Source organism: Notamacropus eugenii, chromosome 3 (assembly GCF_028372415.1).
Source record: "Notamacropus eugenii isolate mMacEug1 chromosome 3, mMacEug1.pri_v2, whole genome shotgun sequence".
NCBI classification, from domain to species: Eukaryota; Metazoa; Chordata; class Mammalia; order Diprotodontia; family Macropodidae; genus Notamacropus; species Notamacropus eugenii.
The window spans coordinates 467808567-467827441 of record NC_092874.1 but is presented as its reverse complement, the minus strand read 5'-3'; the positions used below and the strand labels follow the sequence as shown (position 1 = coordinate 467827441).

The 18875-nt window shown below is 43.3% G+C and overlaps 1 protein-coding gene across 3 annotated transcripts in view; it reads right to left on the bottom strand.

Annotated features, from left to right (window-relative positions):
- Nucleotides 1–18875, bottom strand: part of DNAH12 (dynein axonemal heavy chain 12) — a 151987-nt gene that overhangs the window by 11493 nt on the left and 121619 nt on the right. For 2 of the 3 annotated variants that reach the window (XM_072598847.1, XM_072598848.1), the window contains 11 exons: nt 18444–18616; nt 16099–16239; nt 15680–15838; nt 15221–15365; nt 11838–11988; nt 10382–10635; nt 10030–10170; nt 5383–5520; nt 3880–4113; nt 3334–3522; nt 540–643 (listed from right to left, as the gene is read on the bottom strand). In XM_072598847.1, coding sequence (XP_072454948.1) covers nt 540–643; nt 3334–3522; nt 3880–4113; nt 5383–5520; nt 10030–10170; nt 10382–10635; nt 11838–11988; nt 15221–15365; nt 15680–15838; nt 16099–16239; nt 18444–18616 — 1829 coding nt within the window. Of the gene's footprint in view, nt 1–539; nt 644–3333; nt 3523–3879; nt 4114–5382; nt 5521–10029; nt 10171–10381; nt 10636–11837; nt 11989–15220; nt 15366–15679; nt 15839–16098; nt 16240–18443; nt 18617–18875 lie in introns of those variants that run through there. The other variant, XM_072598849.1, reaches the window with a different exon arrangement.

The following is an 18875-nucleotide window of genomic DNA, read 5'->3' as shown; positions in this document are numbered from 1 at the left end:
ACAATTTCAATAGCACAAAAAGTAACAGGGGTAATGTACACCTCATCCTCTGGCCACATCTTGGTTTTCTTCCGTTATTTTTGAAAGCCTTTGTTTCATGGAGTGTGAAAATGAGAACATTGATCGAAACTGTCCTTCTTGACTTCTTGTGAATCAGTATCATGGCCAGGAAGGTGAGGGCAACAGTTCTGTGGTCATGATGCTCCAAGTCCAATACAGAATATTGGCTGAATTCTCAAAGGGGTTGGAGTGGAGCCTGGGAAATTTGGGGGGGGGGGGCGGAGAATGCAGGCATTTATCATTACAGTTGATAAAAGAAGATGATCTCAGTTTTTGTGATGAGGTGTCATTGTTTGATGGATGCATTCATTACATAACCAATAATGAACAAATTGCAAAACAACTGTTTCTCTGCATTGGTAGAGGGAGTCTTTGCAGGGGGAAGAGTCCAGCCCAGTGAAATGACAACTCAACGGTGCTTGTTTTTTAAGGCAAGTATTTTAAAAGCTGGAATCAATAAGAAAATAACCATTGCTTACTTGTTAAATCTCTCCATTTCCTGCACCAAGACTGTATTCATGCTTTCTTCATATCTTACAGGATACTTCCATAAAGCTGATTCAATGTCAAAGTCTAGGGGGAGCTAGGATGATGAATTTTTAAATGGTAAGTTACTCTCTGAGCCAAACCAAGGTGCTTCCTATGTGACTAATCACAGTCCTCAAACTGAATGGGGATGTTACTGGGTGGATCTTGTTCCCATTTACTACAAGGTGGCCTCTGGAAGGTCATCTTATTCAACCTCCTCATTTTAGAGAGGAAGAAAATGAGTCCCATGAAATTTAAGGGCCTGACCCAAGATCACACTGGAAACAAAGGTCAGAGGCAGGCTTCTAGAGGAGTCTAGAACCAAGATCTTTCCACACTACCCCACCACCTTCAAGTGGTAGATAAATATGTCTTTTATAAACAGATGCTTATCCCTCAGCAAATTAAAAGTTTTTCGATCACAAATGGGCAATTAGGTAGCTAAGTGAATTCAATGTTGAATTTGGAGTCAGGAAAACCTGAGTTCAAATCCAGCCCCAGAAACCTACTGTTTGACCCTGGGCAAGTCATTTAACTTCTGTCTGCCTCTGTTTCCTCATCTGTAAAATGGAAGTGACAATAATAGCACCAACCTCTCAGGGCTGTTGTAAGAAACCAATGAGACACTATTTGTAAAGTTCTTTGCATTTTTACCTTAAAGTATGCACTAAGGGTTAGGATTGGTGTTGTTATTAGATTCACCTGCCCAGAGCAAGAAGGAATCTACCTCAGAGGTCACCCAGCCCAACCCCCTCCTTTGATAGAGGAAGAAAGTAAGGTACAGGGAGGATGCTTGTTTTGGACAGGTCAAAGGTGGCTGCAGGATTGGAACCTAGAGCCTCTGACTCCTAAAAGCACCACACACTTCAAAGCATCAGGAAAGCTCCAAATTTAAAGGAATCCACAGTAAAGGAAAGAATCATCCTGTCAAGTGCATCATTTTCCTGTTTTGTGAATATCAATTTTTATAATAATAATAGCACCAGCTAGCACTTGCAGAGTGTTTCACAAGCATCTCATTTTTATCTTCACCACAACCTTAGGAGTAGGTACTGCTATTATCCTCATTTTATAGATGAGGAAACTAAGGCACGCAGAGGTTACTCAGGGCCACACAGATCTTTTTATAAGCTATTTGGCATTAAAAATTCAACTGGATGAGTCCTTCTTAGATACCCACTACGTGCAAGGCCCTGGGGCTGCAAAGACAAAAAGGGAAAAAAAGACACCAGTATCTATATGTTTATCTACCACTTGAAGGTGGTGGGGTATGACAGAAAGATCCTGGGTTCTAGAATTCGTCAAGACACTTAGGTGCTACTATGTGACCTGAACAAAGATAAAGAAATATAATGCACACATAGAAAATAATACAAGTTTAATGGCTGGGAAGTCTAGAAAGACCTTTCATTGATCGCTCAGAAGCAAAAAAATAAAACAAAACAGAGCAATTTGGGAAATGATCTTTAAAATCACTAGAAAAAGAACCACTGCCTGCACTTTTTGTAAATAAGTGAAAAAATGAAGGAGGGCTGAGAAGTTACCCATCCTTGCAACCTGGATTTAACTTAAGAGAATGAGACCAGCCATGCTCAGGGGGCAGGAGGGAACTTCACCATTCTAACAGACAAAGCAACCTATGCAAACCTATTTCCTTGAGAGATATACTAAAGAGAGTACAGTCTTTTTACTGAATGATGGACAGACCAGAGGAGCCAGTCAAAATACCATTCAGCAAAGATTCTTCAGGCCCTTATGATAAAGTAACTTCAAGCTGCTTTCATAATGATAAAAACCATTTTCTTCACCAGGTTTACACTAACATGTCATCATGTCTCCTTCCAGAATCTAGACCTAAACGAACATGGATTTCTTGGTTAAGGGCTTTCTTCAATTTTTGAAACACACAAAATTATAAGGATTTCAAGTTAACATCTTTCCTAGGCATAGCAAAGTTAATTCCTTGTCTAGCTGGGTTACCGGCAGCAAATTACTGAATCTCTGATTCAGTTTCTTCACTTGAAGAAAAAAAAATACAGCTAATAATACTTGTACAACAGAGCCCACAGGGCTGTTAGGAAGGTGAAGCTTTGTAAGCTTTAACATGTACTAGTGAGATACTTCCTTGGAGGGATCTTTGTAAACTGGAAAACAAACCGAAGCAATCACTTATCTTCATTGGGTCATCTGTAATTAATTTAACCATAATAATGAAAATCATAATAATGGGACTACTGCTGCTGACAATAATAACATCTGGCAGCTACAAAGAGCATCTCATTGGGGTCCCTGATCAATCCTATTAGGTGGAGACGTCAATATTATTTCCCCATTTCATAGATTAGGAAGCTGAGGGTCAGAAAAGCAGTGGAACGCTGCCAAGACAGAGGATCTGGATTCCAATCCAACCTCCATCATCTCCACCTATATAATCTATTTCCCCTCTCTGGGCCTCAGTCTGCAAAATGAGGTGGCTGGACTGGGTGCCTTCCAAGAGCCCATCCAGCTCTCAATCGGGGATCTGATTTCTTGCCCACCATCACGCGGCTGGTCAGCATTAGCGACGGGGTAGACCTCCTGGCCTACCAGCCCTGTCCCACTCTGCCTCCAATAGCTTTGCAACCCCTCAGGTCCAGGGGCAGGAATCCAGGTCCGCCCTGCTCCACAGATGGGCACAACACAATCCGCCCTGGAAGGACAAGATCACATGCCCCAAAGAAAGCGCTGGGCTTCTCTCTTACATACCTTTCCAAGAATATCACGGGCCATTTCAAGCAGAGTAGCGTCAGCACTTGCTGATGACCCAGACTGCGTGGTACCCCCTTGGGTTAAGAGCAAAGACTCAAAAAGGGTTTTGGTTTGGTGGAGATCTTTGGAGATGTCGACATTTTCATGCAGCCCAAATATCTCAGGGTGTTGAGTGAATGGAAGTTTCTGCAGCAAAACACAAGATCATTCACATAATACAGGGATACACCCACAAAGGGCTCAAACATCCCCTGAAGAAAGTTTTCCTGAGTATCCCTGTAGGAATACTACTACAGCATTCACCCAGAGCAGGTGGTAGCTATTGTTACCCCCATTTTACAGGTGAGGAAAGTGAGGCAAGCAGAGGTGAAGTGACTTGGCCAGAGTCACACAGCTAGTAACTACCTGAGACTGGATTTGAACTCAAGACTTCCTATATCAAAATACAATCCTCTATTTCATGGGCCAGCAACGGTGTGAAGTGTTTGGGACACACAAGTTTACACCAAGCATCCAAACCCCTTAATTGGCCTGAAGAATTACCTTAATAAATTCAATGTAATCCTCATAGCTACCCCGAGGAGGGGCGTAGTAGTTTCCACTGGGAGAAAATATATAATGTGGATTCTCAATGATTTCTGGGTTGTAAAAATCAGCCAACATGGTGAGCAAGAGGCGCCGGTCCCAGTCGTCGGTCACTCGTCCTCCATAGTTACACTCGCCAGTGAGGTAGGAAATGGCATCAAAGGGAACTTGCTCATACTCGTTTACAAATAACTGAAATCAAGAAAAGAAGGGAATGTTTAAAACATCGCGCTTCCCTGTACTTGTTTGCCCCAAGGGAGGGTTTCTATTTTGAAAGAAAGGGAGAATTCATGAATAGTGAAAGAGCTGGAAGAAGAGCGCGTTATAAAACTTTTAGAAATACATAGACCAAAGAAATTCAAAAGGAAACATGGATAAGTCAAAGAGTCTTGTTACTACTGCATGACATTTAGAATTTTGTTTCATCGTTTTCAGACGTGTCCAACTCTTCACGACTGCATCTAGGGTCTTCTTGGCAAAGATACTAGAGCGGTTTGCCATTTCTTTCTACACCTCATTTTACAGATGAGGAAACTGAGGCAAACAGACTTAAGTGATTTGCCCAGGGTCACATAGCTAGTAAGTATTGGAGGCCAGATTTAGTCTCAGAAAGAGGCTTTCAAATTGGCTGATTGACAAATGATGAACTGCAGTGTTCAACAGAGAGATGAAGTGACAGACCTTGGTCCCACCACAAGCATAGCCAGGAGCGATCACAGGGCATCACTTTATGCCAACTCCACCCCATTTTCAGGCGCTCTATTTCTCACATGGTAGAGGGATTTCTGACAGGCATTCAATGGACAGTTTCTCCCTATTTCATAAAAGATCAATGCCACTGTCCCCCAGTGTTTACTATAAGCATCTACTCTGTCCCATGAGGCCATTGAAAACTTGGTTTAGGACTTGGGAGATGCTGAGGTGCTTTTAATGGCCCGAAGCTTCTCCCTGAAGCAAAGGACCATCTTTTCAACCCCAAGATTCTTCTGCTGATACTGTAGAGTTCGCACCCCTGGAAGAAGCCAAGAGTCACTCCAAGGTCGGTAGAGAAGCATAAGGTGAATATGAGCAAACTACATGCATATTGCCATTCAAGAATGTGGAATCTGAGGTCCTGAGTTCAAATCCTGCCCCAGATACTTGCCAACTATGATTTCCTTCTCTTGACCTTGCTAATGACCTCTAAAATGAGGGGGTGGGGTTAGACTCAGTAACCTCTGAGGTCCTTTTCAGCCCTAAGTCTGTGACTCAACAATCTCACAAAAAAGATTCCTCAGGAAGAAGGACATGAATGCCATTATCAGGGGCCTCTCCGCCCTTCTCCACAAGTGATCCCATGGCCCAGCTCCCTACTGGAAGAATGAGTAAGTCTCAGCTCCAGCTCAATCCATTTCTTGAGGACCATATTTTGGCCAGAATACAGCTACCAAAATATGCCAGAAACAACAGAAACCACCTCACCTGCAGCTGTCGGATACTGATGCGCAGATCAGACTCGTTAAACCCGTACGGGATGTTCCACCCGAGAGGACCAAACTTCTTCCTCTCCTGTACAAGGGCGTGAAAAAAGCAAACTCCAAAAAGCAACTTCTCCCACACCTGCAGAGGCAAAGCAGAGCAGACGCAATAGTGGGTTCCCATGTACAAAGTAAGGAGTCACTGGGTAAGGCAAACAGTAACCCTCCACAGAAGTGTCCAGAGACTTCCAGACTCAGCTCAAGCATCAGACTCTTTCCAAAGGCTTTTCTGATCCTCCCCCTACTGCCAAACCACTCCCTTACCTGGAATTTATTTTGTGTTTCTTCTGTCAGCGCATTACGTATATGTCTATATGTAACAAAGATGTCTACACACACAAACACCTACATAAGCACACAAGCTGTCTCTAAGTCTGGTTTTTCCTAGAATTCCAATTAGCTAGGGTGGTCAACAGAGTCAGGAAGACTTGAGTTGAAATCTGACCCTTACCTTGGGCAAGTCACAACCTCTCTTTGCCTCAGTCTCTTCATTTGTAAAATGGGAATAATAACAGCACCTTCCTCCCAGGCTTGTTGTTAGTATAAAACAAGATAATGTTTATAAAGTGCTACGTAAACATCAGTAATCAGCTGTCGTAGATTTTCTTAAGGCAGAAAACATGCTAGTTCTTTCAAAAACCATATATTCAAGCTATTCACTCTGTCCCCTTCACCACTGATGTCTTCTTTCAAAAGAATTTTCAAAAAGTGTTTGGGATGATAGAGAGATGATAGACAGACAGACAGACGGGTGGGATTTTTTTCTTAAGAACTTCTTTACTAAAAGGGAAAAAGAAAAAGAACAGGCAACTTTGGTAATAGGCTTGGGTTCAAATCCTCTCTGCTATGTGATCTTGGACAAGTCACTTCTATACTTTGTCCACGACTGGAATAATCGTAACTGCCTTTCAGACATATCAAACTGGATGTTCAGTAGACATCTTAAATGCAGCATGTCCAAAGATGGAGTTCATTATCTTTTCCCTGTCCTACATTGCCTCTCACTGTAGCAGTCAACATTACCCTCCTCATCCCCCAGGCTTACACCCTAAAAGTCATCCTGACTTCCTCGCTGTCTCTCCCCCTGCCACATCTGAGCTGTGGCAAGGCCTGTAGATTCTCCCTTTATAGGATCTCCCTTCTCTCCTCTGACACTCTCCCCACTCCAGTCCATCCTCCACTGAGTCACTAAAGCAATCTTCCTAAAACGCAGGTCCAACCACATCACTCCCCTGCTCAATGAACTCCAGTGGCTCCTTATTGCCTGCAGTATCTAATACAAAGTACTTTGTTTGGAATTCACAGTCCCTCATACATCTCCACTCTCCTTACTCCCCACCATGTGGTCTTCAGCCCAGTGACACCGGCTTCCTGGCTTTGGAGATCCTCGATCTCTCGACTTCAGGCATTTCCTCTGGCTGTGCCCCATGCCTGGAAGGTTCTCCCTCCTCATCTCTGCCTCCTGGCTTCTCTGGCTTCCTCTAAGTGCTAACTAAAATTGCATCTCCTCCAAGAAGCCTTCTCCAGCCTCTCGTAAAGATTTCCTAGTTGTCCTGCGTATGGTTTGCCTTGTTTACATGTGTTTGCACGTTGTCTCTCCTGTTAGGGTGTGAAGTCCTTAAGGGTCAGGGACTCTTTTGCCTCTTTTTGTATCTCCAGTGATCAAGTGCCTGGCATACAAAAGGTGCTTAATAAATATTGATTAATAGCAGCCATAATATCTGCACAATAGTTCCCAGAGGCTTAACCATAAAAGGATAATAGCAATATTATCTTGATGTGTCTTGGGACCATTCCCATCTGAGCTCCACTGAAAACAGAGGAACATGAGGTCACAATAACCCCCACCAAAAATAACAATAACTGGCATTATCATGTCAACAATAAGATTACATTACTGGTAATAATGACAAGGTAATAACAAATAACACTTACGGCCATTTAAGTTTAAAAGTGCTTTGTATGCCGTAGCTCACTTGCTCTTTATAAGCAGCCTTTGCAATGGGGGTAGCTGTTAGTATATCTGTTTTACAAAGAAGGAAACTGAGTCTCTGAGAGGTTATCTGACTTGCCCACATAGTCACAGAAGTAGTAAATGTCAGAGGTGGGGTGGATGAGATGCTTCCCATCCACATTCATGGATGACACGAGACTGGGGACAATCTTTCCTTTGCTGGGGCACAGAATTGGGATCCAAAAGATCATCTCGATGAGCTGGGACAGAGATCTGGTGCCAGTTAGACAAAACGCCACAGTGACAATTAAAAATTCCTGTATTTGAGTCAAAAAGTCAACTTTATAATTATAGGTGGTGGCACAAAATCAGATCATGCAAAGGTAAAAAACCTTATCTGGCTTAGTGGGCTGTATTCTCCACACGAGTCAGGAGTGTGATGTGCTAGACAACAAAGTTCATGTGGGAGGCAGCATGGGACAGGAAAAAGAGCAAGATTTGGGTCCAAATCGGGGTCCAGTTCCTGGCCCCATGACCTGTGTGACCCTGGACGAGTATCTTCATCATCTCTCTTGGCCTGGTTTTTCTCATCTATAAAAAGAAAGCGTGGAAGCAATGACTTCCAATGTGCCTTCCAGCTCTAAGTCTATGATCTCATCCAAATATGGCAGCAGTCCTGCCTGGTCAGAACACATCTGGGATGCTGTGGCCATCGCAGCCACCACATTGTTTGAGGAATACTGCAAAGTCAGGAGGTATTGTGCTTCCATTCACCAAAGGTCTTTGGGCAGAGTCTAGATGATCACTCCACCCACTGGGTAGGCTGTCATGGGGATTCTTTTCAGGGATGGGTTGTACGAGGTGGTTGCCAAAGCTTCTACCAACTCTAAAGTTCTGGGAGTCTATAAAGGGGTAGAAGGACCTCACCAAGCACATGTGTATCCAGAAAAGGAGGGGGCTGGTCGTACAGCAAAAATGAAGAATGTCTACATCCCGGGCAGATGTCCACACAGTATTAAACGACCCAAAGAACAGACTTCAACATGTTAGGGAGCTCCAAAATGGAGACTTTATGATGAAACATGAACTAGAATTGCACAGAGTGAATAGTGGCGATATGCACCAATGGAGGGAATGTCTCCAACAATGAGACCATTGGGCCACACAAGAAAACAAAGGAAATTGTCTCCCTCCTCCCTGCCTACTATGTGTTCTAGAGAAGTGATGTTAAACTCAGATAGGGATGGGGGCTATGTGATATGTGTTCTAGAGAAGTGATGTCAAACTTTGATAGAGATGGGGGCTATGTAATATATGTTCTAGAGCAGTGATATCAAACTCAGAGATGAGGGCTATATAGTATGTGTTCTGGAGCAGTGATGTCAAACTCAAGAGAAATGAGGGCTACATGGGGATCCCTATGGTCATGTATTAGAAAACCACGTTAATCTTATCTATGTTCTATTGTATTTTTTTACTTTGTTCAATATCTTACAATTACATTTTAATCTGGTCAGAGCCTTGGGAGTTTTGTGGGACGCATGTTTAACCCCTCTGCTCTGGAGTACATACTCAAAAACCACTATTTGAAGTTTGAGAATTAGTGGAGAACCTGACTGGATGGGTAGGAGTCAGAGTATGAAGATTGGTTTGATTAGCTTTGATGCGCTAGAAAAGAGGGAGTCCTTATATGTTCTATAGGATGGAAGTGACATGAATAAACTAGAATTTTATGAAGATGAGTTTGCCCAACACACTCCAGGTTCCCCCTTATTAGAAGTCTTCAGGAGGCAGATGGATGGTCACTGAGGGGCTGTGTTGTAATGGGGATGAATGGGATGGACCCCAAAGTCCATTCCCAATGCTCAGCTTCTGTGATTCTGTAAAATATGGCTCAAATTAGCTAGAATTCAGGCAGAATAGAAGAGAACACGGATACCACTGACTAAGGGGAGAGTCATGAGGCTGAACAGATTTGGAGGAATGAGGAAGACACCATGTATGGATTTCAGCTGCAAGTTGGAGGGAAGGGGGAGGCGAGATTAGAGATTTGGGTGGTCATCATCAAAGACCTGAGAGCTGAAGCCAGAAGAAGAGTGAGCTTTTCAAAGAGAGAATGAAGAAAAAGGACAGAAGAGTTAATACTGGCGTCTTGGAGACTACCTTGAGTTAAGATGGTCAAGGAGGAAGAAAAACATAAATGGAAACAGAAAAGTCAGAAGAGGAAAAGGAGGACGATTGTGGCATCTTAGTGAGTGCTCAAATACACACACACACACACACACACACACACAAACACATCGCATTTTAAAATAGCACCTTCAGTAAAAAATGTCTTCAAAGTCACACAATTTGCCATTCTGTCCACTTCAGACTTGACAGTGCCTTAGCAAATTTTGTGCTTTCAAGGGAGAAAGTGCTTAGAACTTACAATATGTATTTGGCAAAAATAAAAAGCTTGACTCGGTAAAATGTAGCCCCTGCCCAGGATGGCCCCTGCAGGTCTTGGTCCAATCCAGCAGATGGGGGAGGGGAGAATTATACTTCCATTATCCAGACTTTTAAAGGTCATAGCAAAGAATGAACAAACTGAGAAAGCAAAGCTGTGAACACTTCCCCCAAGGAACAAGTACTCACGTTTTCCTTCCCAGGACATCCTTTGAAAAACTGAGGGTCAGAAATAGGGTCTGTGAGGTACGACTGAAGGAGGTTCAGCCGGAGACCTGTGGGGGGCTCATTTGTCATTTTAACTCCATTCTGTAGAATTGTTACCGGAAACTAAAGAAAAAAAAAGATGAAGAATGATAGAAAACCACCAGTTTCGAAGTCCCGTAAACAGGTACAGCAATTGCTAGAAAACAGAAAACATATCATGACTACAGACCATAAGGAATGAAAGAGAAAGAGGAAAAGAGAAGATGAATCCCTGCAAGGCCACTGGAAAAAGTCCTCACACCAATGAGCCAATGTCTGTCTACCATCGGTGTACCTTTTCAGATGGATAGCTTGTAAGCCAAAGCCGGAAGGCTGGCTGGCAGGTCTCGATGCTGAATTCTTCACATATTTTTTCAAGCATTGGCATCCACGATACAGCAAGATGGCAGTTCTGTAAGCAAACCCACGTTCCTTCTTCCATGCTTTCTCGGATCATCTTTGCTGCAATTGGCCCTTGTCCCTGTCCTAGGGAGATGGCTTGAAACTTATTTGCAGACATATTTTTATCATTTGCAAATTTCAGGAGGCCTAGGAGGAGCACAGGGAAAATTTCCTAGTTAATTATAAAATACTTTTTTAAAAAGAAGTAGACATACCTGTATCGAAGCCCACCTGTACCTCTTCTTACCTCTAAGTTTTAAACAGCTGTTATCTACCAGGGGAAAGAAGTCCCGCATAGTCAAAATCACAGGTCCTTGGTGTACTGGCATATTCTAAAGCTTATAAAATTACTTTAAAAAAACCCCACCAAATTCAAAATTCCCTTGGGGTCTGGATGCCTGAACATTCAAAACCATACTCACCATTTTCTATAAATATCCAAATGACTGAATAAAGCCCCCTAAGAATCACTAGGCTTTTTATAGTACTCTTTTCTTGTAGCAAAGGCAGGACTTTAACCCAGATCTACTGTCCTCTAAGGTCAGTGTTCTATCCACCAGGCCATGCTGTCTCTTATTACAGAATTTTAATCAATCACTCAGTCAATCAACAAGCATTTATTATTATATGTGGGCTAGACATTGTGCTAAGTGCTAGTGATACAAAGAGTTACAGTCCCTGTCCTCAAGGAGCTTACATTCTGATGGGGCAGATAACATATACATATAGCTGTAAGAACATTCAGAATATATATGTATATGTACACATATGTGTATATAGATAGACAGATAGATAGATAGACACATATACATTTGTGTGTGTGATGAACATAAAGTAGTTTGGGGAGGGATTGCTTTATGTGCAAAACAGCCATTAGGTCTGGTTGACCAGACCACAGGGTGAATGGAAGGTTCACTTTACATGACTCCATTTGGTCTTCATAACAACCTTGTGAGTTCCATACCAGAGATGTAATTATCCCTGTTTTGCATATGGGGAAACTGAGGCTCAGAATAAAGTGACCTGCTGAAAATTACATAACAAATGAGTGTCAGAGGAGGAATCTAGACACCAGGTTTTTCCTGACGTCTCATCCAGAACTCTTTCTACATTTCTCACGTTGGAAGGTAAGATCATGTTAAAATATAAACTCCTTGCAGGCAGGGATAGTCTTGCTTGCTTGTATCTGTATAGTGCCTGGTCAGTAAGTGGGCAATTAATCCTTTTCCATGCATTTTCCTATTCATTCATTCTATCAAGTCCCATGCCAATTCACATTTACCAAAGGGGCAGCTGACCAGGGTTCCACTTCTAAGGTTCTTAAGAGTCCCCACCTTCCATGCACTTACTGGCCATGGGATCTGCCCCTGGAGACAGCACAAAGATGAGGGGGATGGTGCAGTTGGAGTCTAAGTAACTTTTTGCCAGATCAAAAGGCGGAGGCTCAACAAACTTCTTTCCCAGTTTATCAGTTACATAATTCGTTATAGCTGGGCTAATCTGGTTAAAAGAGAAAATGAACAGTTAGAGACTGAGCAGGTTTTGACTTTGCACAGGCTCTTGCATAGTTCTGAACAAAGCATTTTTTTCTAATATTTAAAGCAAAAGTTTAATGTAAAGCAAAGTATGCCAGTTCATGGATGGAAATGTAAAGAGGGAAGGGGAGGAGTGAAACCGTAAAAGCTGAATGCCTGCAGCTGTGAAAAGACAGATCGAAAGGTAAAAGCAAAAGGTCTCCTGTGGAAAATCAACATCGCCCAGCCTAGAAAGGATGGGAGACCTGAATAATCTGGTGAAGAAGAGTGTGGATGTGACTCCAGGCATAAATTAACACCAGACTTTGTCCCTGAGCTCCTCATCTATTTCAGATTTCCAAAGGGGGAGAATTGGTGAAATAACAACTGAAGCTAAGCACCCTATGACAACATCTTCTTAACTCCTGCCGAAAGTGAGAAGCTACCTCAAAACTGAGAAAGAGAGGCCTCTTCCTAAAGCCAAGCATTATCGTCATAGCTGAAAGAGCTCAGGAACACTATGTAATAAAATGAACAAGAAGTGCTAATTGACTGACTTACTACCTTTAGATGAATATAGCTAGGCCTCACCCAGTCCAGGCCAAGGTGGAAAAAAGTCTACAAAAGCCCCATTGAAAACCTGTGGGTCTGATCATGAGAGTCCTCTGGAGGGAGGGAGCACATCTGGTAGGACCTGCAGTTCTAGATTTTGGGGATGCCTTGGTCACATGTGCTCCCTCCATGGGCTCTCTCACTACTATGCTCGAGGTTCATATTCACTCTTCTCCTCCACTGGAGCCTAGCCAAGGTTGGGGGACACTGTACTGCTCATGTTTGGGGAAGCGCAGTATAGTTACTCTTGGTATGCTGTCTGAGCAAATGTCTTTGTTAAGAAGTAATTTGGTCTAATGGCTGATTGAGGAGAAGCATATGGGCGGGACCCCAGGAGCTATACCCAAGAATCACACAACAGCCTTCCAGGGACCCAACCAGTTCTGTGAGTGAAGCAACAAAAGTAATTGATTGAATGGTTGCTACATGTAAAACACCAGGGAGGCAACCAAAGTACGAGATACAGCCAGGATGGTGGCGAGGTAGGCAGCTGGGGTTTGAGGCCTCCTATAGAATTTTCCGCCTTGTTTCACACATTCCACACTTACTAATCTGTTCACCAAGCTCAGCGTCCTATCTCTCTTGCCTTGGAGCATTCATCCTAGTAGGTCTCAATGACAGGAATGTGCTCAGTTTTCTTCTAAGACACTCCAAATCCTTGTGCTGATCTTACTATAACTCATACATGATGCTCCATCTCCTATCACCTTATTTTTGCACTGGCTGGACTCCATTCCCAGCATGCCCTCGCCCCTCACTCGGTCTCTTCAGCTCAAGCACCATCTTCTGCATAAAGTTATTCCTGGACCACCACTCCCCCCTCCAAACATAGACATAGACACGCACACACGCACATGCACGTACGCACGCACATGAACATGCAGACACACATACACACATGAACATGAACATGCAGACACACACATACATATACCTCGTAAGACCTACCCCTCTAAAATGCACCTACTGTGTGTGTATATTTATATTTTATAAGCTTGTATCTGTTGTCTCCCCTGATGGAATGTAAACTCTTTGAAGGCAGGGACTTCCTCTGTATCTTCAGAGCCGAACACTTGACACACAGTAGATATTTAATCAATGCTCATTGGTTTACTGTTCTTCCTTCATGGAGCAGTTCAAACACTACTTCCTCCGAGGAGCCTTCCATGATCTTGTCTTTGTCATGGCCTTCCCCTTCCTCACACTGTCTGTGCCCACTCCTCTGTGCATGTGTTCCATTCTCCCCCAGTAGAGGGGGGGAGGTGAGGTGGTTCAGGAGATTGAACATTGGCCTGAGAGTGCAGAAGACCTGGGTTCAAGTGCCTCGGACACGTTCCAGCTGTGTGACCAGGCACTACTGGGTGGACTGTCTCCTTGCCTTTAATAACTAACTGTCCCACAGGGTGCCTGTGACAAAGGTGGGTGTTCTCTAAACAGGAGGAGTTCTCTTGGCTTCTCTGTGCTGCTGGAGAGTTTCTCAGTTCTTGACAGGAACAGACAGAGCAGCCACATGGAGAGCTGACTTATGGCAATCCTGACTTTCTGGCTAGAATCAAAATCCAGGACAAAAGGGAATCCTGGCAAAATGCAAGGACAGCTAAGAGACAAAGGAGTGAGTGGAGTTGGCTCCATCAGGCTCCAAGGAATGACCAAAGGGGAATCTCTTGAATGGACTTGAGGGGACAGGAAGTGAGGTGTCATTTCTGAGCCCCGCTCTGCAGTAATGACTAACACTCTGGGAGGGTTTTAAGGCTTGCAAAGCACTTTACAAATATCACTTCCTTTGTTCTGAGGAGTTGGTGCTAGAACTGTCGCTATTTTATAGAAGAGGAAACTAAGGCAGACAGTTAAGTGACTTTGCTCAGGGTCAAAAAGCTAATAAGGGTCTGAGGTCAGGATTGAACACAGATCTTCCGGACTCCAGGTCTAGCCTTCTCTTCATGTACCATCTAGCAGCCTCAAGTCAGTGCCTTGGTGAGAGCAGTGGTTCTTTTAGAAAGCCTCAAAAGAACACATCTACAGAAAGAGATTCCTTCATCCACCAAATATGTATTAACTCTACTGTGTGTTCAGTATGGTGCTAGATGCTAAAGGAGGTATTGAACTTTAATAAGACCTGGGTCCCATGTAAAAAAAAATAATAATAACACCAAAATTTGAAAGTAAATAAAAAATTTCTCTCAAAAAAAAACAAAAATAAGACCTGGGTTCTAGCAATCATCATGAGGCATAAATACATCATTATAAAATAAAATATAAAAACAGTAGAGAGTTTTTTTAAAAAAGTGCTAGATGAGGCCCAGAGTGGTACCTGAACCACCTCTCCTATCTAGATGTGGAAACTGAGGTATAGAGATGGTTTGGATTACATTGGAATCTCTTGTCTACCTGCTGAGTTTACTTCTTCATAAAATTGTGTTTCTCTGGACTGCGGCCACCAGGCTTGCAAATATGGCGGTTGGCTCAAGCCTGCCAACCTAGTTTATCTGGGAGATTTCCCAGGCTTCCAAAATGTGACATGTCTCCTAGTTAACCCCAGTAGCTTATAACAATCATGTGAGGGTGAGGAAGAAGGAAAGACTGGACTAAGAAAGAGTCTCTGTTACCTTATCAGGTCTTAAGCAACGAAGCACAATAATCTTTTGCAGCTCATTCAGGTCTGTGTCCAATGGTGAGGGGAAAGGAACAGTATGAGGTTCTTTACTGTCATAGATTTCACGCCATTCTCTAATATTTTTCTGGAAATGTTCTCTAAAAGAAAAACATTTTCATAATCATTATTTTTCTTTCATTTGAAAAAAATGAATGCTTTACAACCAACATTTATGAAATATCTACTCTGTGCATGGCGCCATGTTGGGTGTGGGGCACACAAAGACAAAAATGGAACAATTCTTGCCATCTGAGACCTGACACTCTATGAAATAAAAGGGAGACAAGATTTTGTTTCGAGAGGGGGCCATCATGGGCTCCTACAGGATTATTCTCAAATAGTCCCTAGCCACTAGCTTCATTCCTCTCGTTACTCAGCCCTCTGCTCCATGATATCTTAGCAACTCAGTTACCTGAGGCCTTTGAAGGCCGGAAATTCACTGGCCCGACATAGCTCTTCCCAACTCTTTTCTTGTAACCAAGTAGGATCAGGGTTTCCCTCAGGGCTCTTCAGGCCAATCCCACCAGTCAAAAGAAACATGAATTCTCCATATTCAATCTCTTTCTTGGCTCTATATTTCAAAGGCAAACACCAATAGAGGGAGATGTTGGAAAAGTACTGAGAACAACATACAAGTATTCTAACAGCTATGGGGAGTCAGCAAAATGAAACGGAGGGCAGGCAGCAGACTTCCCAAGGGAGAAAATGCACAATGCTTTGGTGAAGAAGTCCTTGGGTTTAGATTCTATTTTTTCCCATTAAGGTTTTGTTAATTAAACTAAGGTTGGACGTAAAGGGCTTGGGGGTGGAGGTGGGGGAAATGCCACTCACAAAAGCAGATTAGCACACAGCAAAAAGGAGAAGAGCAGCTTGTCCTTCTCAAACAGGGACCGACACACATTACAATATAAGTTATATGTGAAGTGGTCATTTAAGTAACGTAGGCGCTTTTCCAAAATCTTGGATCGGTTACTAAAATGATGAAATTAGAGCAAAAGAAAAAAATCTAGATTAGAAAACATTTTAATAATTGAATTTTCAGTGTCACAAACACACAATATGATCATTCCATTGAAAAGTGAAATATGATTTCCATGATCTCAGCCACTTTGCAAATAAGCCTGATTGAAATCTTCTACTCAATTGCAAGACTGAAATAAATGAACAAATATGTATTGCATGAAAGGCACCATGGGGAAATGCAAAGAATAAAGAGACTCTGGATAGGGAGATGAGACATGTACATGTGAAATAACTAACAAGGCAGTCTATGCACCAACAGAAGATCAGAAGGGAAACCTCCAAGGTGGCGGAATTGTTGTATCTCAAAGGAGGGGAAGATTTGGATCCATGGAGAGAAAGGGAAAACTATTACAGAACAAGGACAAGCTGCCAACAAGAGATGTGGGCTGGGGCCAGAGGGAGCAGTTTCCAGCTCTTCAACCAAGTATGGAAGTGTTCGGTATAAAGACTATCACTGAAGTCTTGGGTGGTAGCACCAGCTGAGCTGCTGGCTGTGGTGCTGATATAACTGCTGCCCCACCCCTCTGCCACTTACAGTGGTGCAGAGGGGGACTAGCACCTTCTGGGGCTGCTGTTGAGGGCTGCTCAGGACTGAGAAGCAGCAACGCATGGTGCTGCTCTATGCCTTGCTACTCATCTTATGAGTAGCATCTCCACCACCCCACCCCCATCCCACCTGCTGAGAGTTCCATCAGCCTTTATAGCTCTAAGGGAGCTCATTATAAATACACCTCTGCAGGACCTAGCCTGCAGGGCTGTTCTTCCTCAGTGGCAGATATCTTCTCCTGACCAGGCATGGTGACCACAGGTATAGGGTTCAGGTGAGTATATGCTGATTTGAAAAAGGCCAGAAGGTCTGAGTGGACTGCAAGCTTGCTATGAGTAAAATGTGATACAGAAGTCAAGAAAGTGAGTGGTGGTCTTCAACTTCATTGAGAGGCCAAGTATCCAGGAATAAGGAAGTTACAGTCTGGCTGTACTCTGCCCTATTAGGGTCACATCGGGAGTATGACGTTCAATTCTGGGCATCACATTTTAAGAAAAGACAATGGAAAGTGGTGAATGGAAGATGACCAGGATATTGAAAACCTATAGAATCATAGATTTAGAGGCCAGCAAATCCAAGGCCCTCATTTTATAGGTGAGGAAACTGAGGAAAACAGAGGTTAATTGACTTGCCCAAGGTCGCACAGCTAGTAAGTATATGAGGCAGAATGAGAACTCAGATCTTCCTGAGTCCAGGACCAGCTGCCTCTAGGACCTGGCATTCATGTCATATGATGATAGGTTGAAAACACAAGAGTATTTGCCCTGGAAAAGAGATATCTTCAAGGGTTGAGAACGCTTCTGCTTGATCTCAAAGGCAGAATTAGGAGCGACTGGAGAAGGTGCAAAGAGAGTCTGATTTACACAGGATGACATGAAATTGTTTCTAATAAAAGCCATCCCCAAATGGAAAGGGCTGCCTTGGGAGGTAGTGAGCTCCCCATCACAGGAAGGCTACAAGCCGAGGCTAGATGAGTCCTTGTTGGCCATGTTGCAAAGAGAATTCTCTTGTGGGTGTCAGTCAGATTAGATTAGAGGTCTGTGAATTCGGATGGGAAAAAATTGCATCTTTATTTTCATGAACCTCTAACAGAAATTTAGCATTTCTTCCATTATGAACAGAGGCAGGAGATACTGTTCTGAGAAGGGGTCCATAGGCTCTACCAGGACAAGCCTAAGAACTCCTGCATGAGAAGGCTTCTGTGAGCCTGGCAGAGCAGGTTTACACATTGGGGTCCCACTGGTCTGCATGGATCCTGTATGTGGGAAGAATCTAGAGGGAAGAAGGCCTCATGGTAGCCTTGCTAGCTGGGCCTCTGAAAAGATCAATGACCTGGGGTAGAAGCTGGCTCCCAAGTCAAATCTATCCCACAGCAGCAGAGGGAACCAGCCACCATAATGAGAACAGATGAGGCATACAAGGGATAGAGTACAGAGAGAAAATCAGGAGCCCTTGGGAAATGACCACACTGGAAGATGAGAAGAGAGAGATGTAGAGGAGCAATTGGAGGGAAGAAGAAACTTAACAGTCTGCATCAGCACCTTCAAACAGGAAGAGTGGGAAATGCTACCTAGAAAGGATAAGGAGAGGGGCAAATGAAGCTCACCTGTCATGAATCGAGTTGATATAAAGGTTCACAAACCAGGTGAGGGAGTACTGGTACATGGGGTCAATGTTAGCCAGGTCCGCGATGCTAAAGAATAACACTGAGGAATGCTTGGCGATGGGCCGATAGCCTTCTCTTGATTCTGCTATTTTGATTTCTGTTTTTTCTGCAATCTATGGAAGTAAGAGAAATCAAGAATGGAAGAGGGTTTATATTCAATTTCTGGAATAATCTTTTCAAGTAACGTAATTTTTTAGAGGCATATTTCAACATAATGACAATACTGGAATCAATACAGATTGTCAATACAGATAGAGATTGTGTATGTATACGTGTGTGTGTGTGTGTGCGTGGAGAGGGGCCCAGGGTCACACAGCTAATAAGTTCTTGTGTCTGAGACTGAATTTGAACTCAGGTCCTCCTGACTCCAGG